Source organism: Ovis canadensis, chromosome 18, assembly GCF_042477335.2.
Source record: "Ovis canadensis isolate MfBH-ARS-UI-01 breed Bighorn chromosome 18, ARS-UI_OviCan_v2, whole genome shotgun sequence".
In the NCBI taxonomy this organism is placed as follows: domain Eukaryota; kingdom Metazoa; phylum Chordata; class Mammalia; order Artiodactyla; family Bovidae; genus Ovis; species Ovis canadensis.
The window spans coordinates 17,692,091-17,701,552 of record NC_091262.1 but is presented as its reverse complement, the minus strand read 5'-3'; the positions used below and the strand labels follow the sequence as shown (position 1 = coordinate 17,701,552).

General features: G+C 44.4%; 1 protein-coding gene across 4 annotated transcripts; it reads right to left on the bottom strand.

Moving 5' to 3' along the window:
- Positions 1-210: 210 nt before the first annotated feature.
- On the bottom strand, positions 211-9,171 carry SELENOS (selenoprotein S). Of its 4 annotated transcripts, none has more exons than XM_069559198.1 (7): positions 8,697-9,171; positions 7,923-8,057; positions 6,217-6,323; positions 2,811-2,900; positions 2,632-2,713; positions 742-834; positions 211-513 (listed from the first exon to the last, which is right to left on the bottom strand). In XM_069559198.1, the coding sequence occupies exons 1-6, from the start codon at positions 8,770-8,772 to the stop codon at positions 755-757; spliced, it is 570 nt and encodes a 189-aa protein (XP_069415299.1). In that variant the 5' UTR covers positions 8,773-9,171; the 3' UTR covers positions 211-513; positions 742-754. The 4 variants fall into 4 exon arrangements, with proteins under 4 accessions (XP_069415299.1, XP_069415302.1, XP_069415298.1 ...); XM_069559201.1 differs by having other exon boundaries at positions 2,632-2,710; XM_069559197.1 differs by having other exon boundaries at positions 211-834.
- Positions 9,172-9,462: the final 291 nt, after the last annotated feature.

Below are 9,462 nucleotides of genomic sequence, written 5' to 3'. Positions count from 1 at the left end.
GCCCTATTAATGCAGAAACTCAACTCCAAGTGCCTGGTTTTGTGGATAAACCCCCAGGAGCCCTCCAGCTCTGAAAACCACTGCAGCTGTCCTACTTTTCATGCTCACTAAGGTGAGCAATAATGAGACGAGAAAGCAAATCTTATTAATGGGAGGTTATGAATGATAAAAAGCTGTATTATGTTAGACAAACAAATTCAAGTGCATAAAGAAATTTCCTTAAATTTAATAAAGATACTGAAAATGTTCTCTGCATTTTTTTTTAATATTTACAGTCTCTTTTTTTCTAAAACAGTTCTGTACATATAAATTTACAGAACAACCCCGTCAACTGTCTGCATCAGTAATCCTTGCTGGTGGGCTCACCATTTACAAGGAAGACATCATTCAACGCAAGCTGTCACAGAAACTGTCCTACCGGCCAGGAGCTCTTAACTTGAAACATCACTGCCAGGTCTCTTTTATCAAGATCACCAATCACCTGGAAGCCCTTAGCCACCAACTAACAAAGACCTGTAAAATCAATGAACAGTCAGTGGCTTCAGTGCAGTGTGACTAACTGCAATTACTGCCTAGTGGCCATGTCCACACCCTATGCCGCCTTCGATCCTTGAAGTCATCAGTGTACTTAAGAACAGAAAGAAAGCCCCTCCCCCTGGCTAATGACTGTGAAAAGCGTGCGTAAGACAATTGAGTTGAGGGTTAAGGATTCAACTTGCTAATGTCAAAAGTGACACTAACAAGATTCTTAGCCTCATCCACCAGATGAGGGTCCTCTGCGTCCAGGTCTCCAGGAGCAGGTTCCACCACCTTCACCAGACAAAGGATTGTAACCTGTGATGAGAGAAAGGAAGCAAAACAGTGCTAGAAACATTTTGCATCAAACAGAGGACTGTAAGCCTGATATGCAAATCACTGCAAAGATATGATCCTACTCTCATAAACATTTTCAGAAAACTTTAAGCTACCACGTGACAAAAAAAAACTTTACAATGTGACTGCATTCTATTGCATTGTATATACTGATCTTACTTTCTATAATGTGATCGCTGTCTGAACTGACTTGAATAAAACAAGCCATTCAGCTTCTGTTGTAACTATTAAAACATGAAAATCCCCCCCAAATACACAAAAAATTTGCCCCCAAAGCCTCTCAAGATGGCTAAATTTAAGTATATAAAGGTTTCTAACTGTAGTCCTTAATAAAATGAATACATTCAAATAAGAACTGCTCAAGCTAAAGAAAATAAATTATAAAAATCAAAACAGAATGGAACTTGCTGTTGCTTTCACCAGTCAGAACTGGGAAATCCACATGCCCCAGCTCCCACACTCATCCTTGCCCACTCATTAACTTACTAAAGTTAATAGACATTAGGCAACCATTCTGCTCAGGCTCTAGACTTAGCAAGACCTTAAATGAGGTGGTTTTGTTCCTTACTGTAGAATCTTTGGTCACCAACTCCCTGTGCCTCAGTTTCTTTAAGGCCTATAAAGACAGGCCATTCGAAGCCCCCAGCTCTGGATTACTGGCAATGCTAGAGGCATGCACACAGTACACCATCCATTCCATTTTCTACAATTGTCTCCTGAATACTACCACTCTTTGCTCTGCAAAATGGTCTTAGAAGATTATTTCTTGCTGGAGCAAGAAAAAGACTTAAAAAAGCATTTTCTTTTCAGACATACCACTCCCCTATACAAGCCAGCTCTGAGTTCCTAACACAAAGGAAGGGATTAGAACCCAGCCTTTAAGGGCAGCCCACAGGCTTCACAGACTCCCCTCAGTCCTCTAAGAGGTTGGCCAGGCTTCCACACCTCTGCCTCTGTGGCACCTACCCAGAGCAAACCCCTCTTCCCAGATAGAAGAAAGTATCTTCAGCCTAGAACTCGTTCCTTCCCAAAGCATTCTAATGCTTTTGCCCTCCCCTCTCTCCAGATGGAGGAGGAACTCCTGGCAGATCATAAAGGATTACTTATTTTCAACCGTGTGGGAGTCCCATCTTCCCAAAAGTACATGAAAGTCCTCAAGGATGGGATGATACACACTGCTATGGTACCACCTAGAGTGCTTCAGGGTACTGCACACAAAAGATCTCTTAATGAATATCTATCTGTTCATGCCTCCTTGAGGGAGTTATTTGTAAGAAACAAGGCAGCTCTGGCTGGAAAGGCCAAAACTTGCGTCCTAGGCCCCTTGACCCACTTATATGCAAAACAGGCAAACTACTCCTTGCCTCACTTAACTTACCCCTTACAGGACTGGGATGAAGTGAAAAACACTAAAATACAACTGCAACCATCCCAATTATTTCCTGAGCGCCTCGAGTGACCTCCTTTTCTTTGCTCATCAAATGCTAACTTTTGTGAGGCCAAGGAGGTCAGCGGCCTCCTGGAAACAGGACATGCACCCACGCCCTTGCTGGAGACCCAGGGGCAACAGTAGGGTTCAGTAGGTTGGTCATTTCTAGCCGCTGAAGGCTGTTTTATATCTGTTTCTTTTATTGAATCTTCATAACCTATACTTAGGAATTAGTCTCAGTTTACAGACTATGAATCAAGAAAAGAGAATCCTGTTTCAGGTAAATTTAGCCAGTCATTGTTCAGAATGCTTTAATGTTTGACACTTACCTCCTCCTCGCAAAGGCTTTCTGTCAGATTTTCGTTTCGGGATGACTGATGAAGTAGAAGGCCCAGGACTGTCTTCTTCCTGCTTGAACATATACAGGCTTAAGAATCTAGTTAAGATATTCTACTCCAGGAATCTTCACCTACTTGAAAAAAGTCCACTAGGTTGAAGGCTACATCACCTGAGGCTTTCTTGTATTTCCTTTATAACTTTTTCCTTCTTGCATGCTATCCCACATTTCAATCTTCTGTCTCCTTTTTTCTTCTTCAAGCTGAGGAAGAATCACACATGATACAAAATGAATTTATAAGCTGTCATCTTTCTCAAAGAAAATGTGCTTTTGATAATCTGTAATTTAAATGTTCTTCAAACTTTCACCTGCACTTTCTTCAGTTAATAAAGTAGCTGTTATCTAGTGGTGTGTGAGTTTAATTCAGATACAGAATCCTTTGCTTTTCCATACTATTAAAGAAAGCAAAAAGTGTCAAAGAAAAAAGAATACCGATTCTTCTTTTAAACTAGGCATTTCTGGTCATGTTGAAGAACCCTGACTTGAAAAGGGTCAGTGTGTCTGGCAGGCATGCTTTGCTGCTATTTGGTTGTGTCACCTGAGGAAAATCACTTAACCCTTCAACTTGGAAGGCTGTGAGGAGCCAATGAGAACAAATTTGAGAATTCTCTGAAAGTAAGGTACTATGGGAGTATAAGAGAAAACTAATCTCAGTAGAAATCTATGTCCAACAGTGAGCACCTGGGAAAGCTTGAGCAGTGAACAGGAGGGAAACACAGCACCCGAGGTCTTCATCTCTGCTTCCCACTCCTTGAACAACAACTGGGTACTGCAACTCACGTGCGCACAAAGGTCACTAACTCTCTCAGTTCCTGATGCAATCCAAACCCAAGCTTCAATTCATTCTGGTTCCAATTAAACTGCGACGCCACAAAGACATGCAAGAGGATGCCTTAGAAAGCACATATCCAGAAAATTCTCAATGGTTCAGGGTCCATCACTGCTAAACCCAAATGCCTGTCCCTTCATGCCTTCACTGTCTGCAAGTACAGGAGGTTAAGGAAGAAACTGCTTCTTGATCTGAAAGCTGTTTTATGTTTATAGCCAACATGGAAAACACCAGAATGGTACATCAGTGACAAATTCTGAAACCACATACAAGAGAGCTGACTAAACTGTGAGATAGGAAGACTGTTACTTAAGTATACAGAACCACGTTGACTACACTAAAGTCTCTGACTGTGCAGATCACAAACTGTGGAAAATTCTTAAAGAGATGGGAATACCAGACCACCTTACCTGCCTCCTGCAAAACCTGTATGCAGGTCAAGAAGAAACAGATAGAATCAGACATAAACAATCGTCTGGTCCAAAACTGGGAAAGGAGTACATCAAGGCTATACGTCACCCCGCTTATTTAACTTCTATTCAAAGTACATCATGGAAAATGCTAAGCTGAATAAACACAAGCTGGAATCAAGATTGCCAGGAGAAATATCAATAACCTCAGATATGCAGATACCACCACACTAATGGCAGAAAGCATCAAGAGCCTCTTGATGAAGGTGCAAGAGGACAGTGAAAAAGCTGGCTTAAAACTTAAAACATTGAAAAACAAAGATCATGGCATCCAGTCCCATTACTTCATGGCAAACAGATGGGAAAACAATGGAAACAGTAACAGACTGTATTTTCGTGGGCTCCAAAATCACTGTGGATGGTGACTGTAGCCATGAAATGAAAAGATGCTTGCTCCCTGGAAGAAAAGCTTTGACCAACCTAGCTAGTGTATTTCAAAGCAGAGACATTCCTTTGCCAACAACAGTCCATAATCAAAGCTATGCTTTTTCCAGCAGTCATGTATGGATGTGAGAGTTAGACAATAAAAATGGCTGGGCAGAAAAGAATAGATGCTTTCAAACTGTGGTGCTGGAGAAGGCTCTTCTGAGTCCCGTGGACAGCAAGGAGAACAAACCAGTCAATCCTAAAGGTAATCACTCCTGAATATTCATTGGAAGGGCTGATGCTGAAGCTGAAGCTCCAATAATTTGGCCACCTGATGTGAAGAACTAACTCACTGGAAAAGACCCCGATGCTGGGAAAGATTGAAGGTAGGAGGAAACGGGGGTGACAGAAGATGAGATGGTTGGATGGCATCACCAACTCAATGGACATGAGTTTGAGCAAACTCCCAGAGATGGTGAAGGACAGGGCAGCCTGGCGTGCTGCAGTCCATGGGGCCGTAAAGAGCCAGACACACGAGTGAGAGACTGAACGAACAATATAGAACAACTAGAACGTTAGTTGTTTAAAACTCAACACAGGCTTCTATCCTTTCTCCAATTTTAGGAAGCTCATGTTACAGTTTTTAAAAACAATCTTTTAAAAGCTTTTCCTCCCAGCTACATCAGCAAACTGGGTAAATGATCAGGCTGTTTTTCTAACGCAAAAAACTCAGACCCTCAAGTCATTAATTTTGACACGTAGCAGGAAATTACCTTACTCTTGGGCTCCAGAAACAAAACAATTAAATATTCCTCAAAAACTTTAAAACACTTTCTAAAGTATTTTTTAGAAAGAAACAAAAAATAAAACTGCTTAAAAATAGCATCTATGTGTATTATGCTACCATTTCCATGGAAAAATGATATAAGCATGCACTTATATATGGATAAAATATTTCTGGAAAAATACCTAAAAAGCTTTGCTCTGTCCTTTCACTCTGGGCTCCAGCCACGATGTGGATATCAGCCATGTACTAAGTGACCATGCAGAAAACAAAAGCCACCAGCGGTGGCAGAAAGGCATTTCCTTTCTGGAAATATCAGAGACACATGTAAGACCAGCAGGAAGACCAACTTCTCTGGTTTCCCTCTAAGGGGATAAACAGGGGCCCAGAAACATCTGTAATAAAACCAGACACTGGGGCCTACACTTAGTTGCCTGAGTTACACAGACTGGGGCCAACACAGCAAGTGTGACTTCATGCCTCTGAAGAGCAGCACAACCCACCTGGCTGCTCAGGTCACTTCAACAGTAGCCCCTGGTTCTTCCTCGCCATCACCTCCAAAACCGCCCATCACTCCCACAACCAAACCATGTGTCTAACAAAAGTCTTTCAGCACTCCATCTCCTGCTCTCCATCTTGACTCTAGGTGGAGTCCACCGCCACCCTGGCTCTTTAATCCACTAAAGAGTGGCCCCACCAAGTCAGGTCCTGTGAGATGCAAAGCCTGAAACTGAAGCAAGATGCTGAATGTGTGTTCTGTGTCTGGTGGTGCGGCTCCTGCACACAGCACACTGTTTTATGGGCAAAATACTGCTATAAGGGAACCACTTAAAAGTAAAAACATAAATACAAGAGTACTTAAGAGTAATTATTTAAGGGATTTGACTCCTAAACATTAAGAAATTACACAAGTAAAACATGCTGAGCAATACTTAGCTAACTGGAAATGATTCAGCCTAAAACTGTTCCCTGTACCCACCATAATGTGAAAGCATGCACACACACACACACACACTTTTACCAACTAAACCTCAAATATCATGTATTTGAACTAAAACCAGTACATACCTGTCTTAATTTTTCTTTATGTTTTTCAACTTGTGCATTTAATTCTTCTTGCATTTTCAAACGAGCAGCTGCTAAAGCCTCCTGTCGTTTAACAACAATATCAGGTTCTGAAAAGGCAGAAAAAAATTGGAATAAAGCACCTTGTAAAATATAAAATGGAAACTCTTGAGGTCTATATTATTAGAAGTGTACAGAAATCAAACAATACAAAAATCTTTTTTAACATGAGTAAGTCTACCCTTCTGTATCTATTTAATTACTGCTTAAAGGGGAAGGAGACTATCACATAGCCTCAGCTCAGAGTCCTTGTTAAATACTTACAGCATCACAAATTTCTGTTCACAACAGATTTCTGGGCTCCCTGAGCAATCCCAATTTAGAGAATCTGGCATGGGCCCTACAACTAAAATATAAGTGGTGAGGCAGCCACAGCGAAACTTTATTTCACATCCTGGATACCTCCTAACACCCAGCCTCTAGGCTGACCAGAATTCTAGAAGATAACCACAGGAAAGAAAGTTTTCTGATCATTAGCTATCACCTAGTTAGTCTATAGTTCTACTTTATAGAAATGTGAATTGTAGCAACATTTGAAATTGCTGTTTTATTCTTAGAAAAAAAGAAATTACGTGTGGATTTTTTAAACCTAATTTTCCTAACAAAATTGTACAACACAAAGTACACCTTTCACTACACATTTACTTTGTGCATCGCTTCCTTAAAACCAACTCTTCTTCTGAGATGCCCATCCCATTATGTTATAAATCCACTCCTCAGCTGTCAGCAGGTCACAGTGCCAGCAAAGGCTGTACCAGGTGACTGAAGCTGTTCTCTAACCTCATCCACGTCACATTATCCTGCAACTTAAGCAAGATTTACAACTGTATTTTGTTTTGGGGGATATACAGCCAACAACCAAAAGTACTGAGATAATGGCAGGACCACAGGGTTTCATGCGAGAGGAGAGTGAAGGAATTTTTTAGGTCCTTCTGCTAATGACTACTTTTCTGTTATGTTTGTTTCTTTCCCAGCTTTATAACTCTGGTGATTCACATCACTGACGTTTAGCATTTATTTAATTATACTACTATTATCAAAATACTGAACATTTCTTTTGAATATGTTCTCAGAAACTGTAACTTCTAACAAGTTAAAAAGTGACTGTTTTAGAGGGAATGAGTTTTTGAAACAGCCATGTGTAAATATGCCATCAGGTCTGATGAGTAAGTTATGAAAAGCAAAATGCGGTGGATGTGAGGAACTAAGGCTGAGTTTCCTGTCACTCATAAGGGTTCTAGAGATAACTGAGAGTCAGTAGGCACACCCATAAGTATGCAGAAGCTGTGACGCTTTCATTTTAATCTCTCCTGTAAATGAAAAATGATGCAAGCAGAGAGTGTTCTACACATCATTAAGCAGGTTTTCCAACCCATCAAAAACTCTGAAATTTAAAAAAACACACTATTGCAATTCACCAAATTTCATTTCAGAAGTGTAAAATAGTTTTCCTCCCACACAGATTAGACTGATACCTCTTACTCCTAACAAAAGACTAACTTATAAATACTACAGTAAGTACGGTTAAAGCCACGTCTTCAATCCTCTTCCCTGGAAAATTCCACGGACAGAGGAGCTTGGCAGGCTACAGTCCATGGGCCCCAAACACTCGACTGAGCGTACACGCGCACATACACACACATACTAACCCAGAGCAGCAGCAGCCTGATCTAAGTGCCTCTGCCTCAAGGCCCTCAACCGGGTGGAAAGCTTCTGAAACACCACGTAGAGAAGGATGCAGCTGAAGACGATGTACCAGCCGTAAGTGGCCAGCAGGGAGCCCACTGAAAAGAATAAAACACAGTTTTCAAGAAACTAAAAAAGACACTACCACCGGACTTTCCCAGCGGAGGACTTCCTAAGAAGGCAGTTAAAACAGCGAGAAGTACAACCCAGGGATCCCTGAGAAGGTGCTTCTCAGCCGTCTGGGGAATCGGAGGGGCAAGCCGGGGGCAGGCGGGGCACGTCAGCCGGGTTTTGAAGGATGATGGGGTGTGTCTGAATCAGGAAGAGAAGAGCTTTAAGGATCCAGGCAACGTACGAAAAGGGGTAGCCGCGGGGGGCCGGCACAGGGCAGAGTTGGGGGCGTGCGCAAGGGCGCGGTGGTGGGGGGAGCGCGGCTTGGCTGCAAACGCCAAGGACCCAGTGAGCCCAGTAACCGCGACCCGGAGGGGCTTGTACCGCCTGTGTCACGCGAGATAAAGGACTCCGGCAAACAAGGGCCGACAGCAAAGCCCAGGGAAGCCGGGCTCCGGGCGAGCCTCCGCGCGCGCCTTCGGCCCACCGCCCAGGCCTGTGGGTACCTGCCGCGTCCGGCCTCTGGCCGGCCCGGCCCACAGCGCCGTGGAGGACTACTCACTGAACATGGCGGCGACCCGGCGGTGGTGGCGCGGCCCCGCGGCCCGCGGCGCGCGCCCACTTACCTGTGACGTGAAGGAAACGCAGCCCCTCGGTCTCGAGGGCGGGCCGCGCGGACAGCTGATCCCCGTCCCGCTCCATGGCGACGCAGCTCCGGCCAGCGCCGCGCCGCACACGCCCGCCGAGTCAGCGCCAGCCTTCGCCTTCCGGCGGGCCCCCAGTACACGTGGCGCCCGGGGCCGGGTTTCCGGCCTCCCAGCCAATCGGGTGGCGAACCGGCCCCGACGCCCGACACCGCCGCGAGGGCGTGGCCGAGGCGAGCTGAGCCCTCCGGGGCGGCACCGGGAACCTGAGCGGCACCTACAGCCTGCGCCGCGTCGGATGTTTACTCTCGTACTGATTGGACGACGAGGTCTCAAGACGTTGCCTTGGGCAATCAGGATTTGCGTCCACGCCCGTGCTCCCTGGCACCTTAAGCAACTGGGACTTCGCAGATTGGCAACTCCCTGCTGTTGCGGGTTCCAGCGTTCCCCTTCCGCTGCCTGTGTTAGCTTTCACAGTTGGGGAAGTCCCCGCTCACCACCCGCCCCCCACCCCACCCCCGCCATTGTCTCTTCCAGAATCAAAACCTCTTGGGAAAGAATTAGCGTTAACAATGGCTCCAACACGCCTTGAATCAGTAATTACTAAGTATTATAAGACATTACACTTATTTATAATAATGTTTTGTCTTTTCTCTGCCTGTCATGCCCTCCTCCACACCCACTCCTCTCTTGGAGCCCTACCTTAACCACCCTCTATGGAATTTGACCGTGAGCGTATTTTGGAGGA

Coding starts and splice junctions, on each gene's coding strand:
- SELENOS (XM_069559197.1), bottom strand. CDS start 8,772: ATGGAGCGGGACGGGGATCAGCTGTCCGCGCGGCCCGCCCTCGAGACC. Junction 2,901..6,216: donor ATAAAGAAAAATTAAGACAG/GTATGTACTGGT, acceptor ATTCTTCCTCAG/CTTGAAGAAGAAAAAAGGAG. Junction 2,714..2,810: donor GAAATACAAGAAAGCCTCAG/GTGATGTAGCCT, acceptor TATATGTTCAAG/CAGGAAGAAGACAGTCCTGG.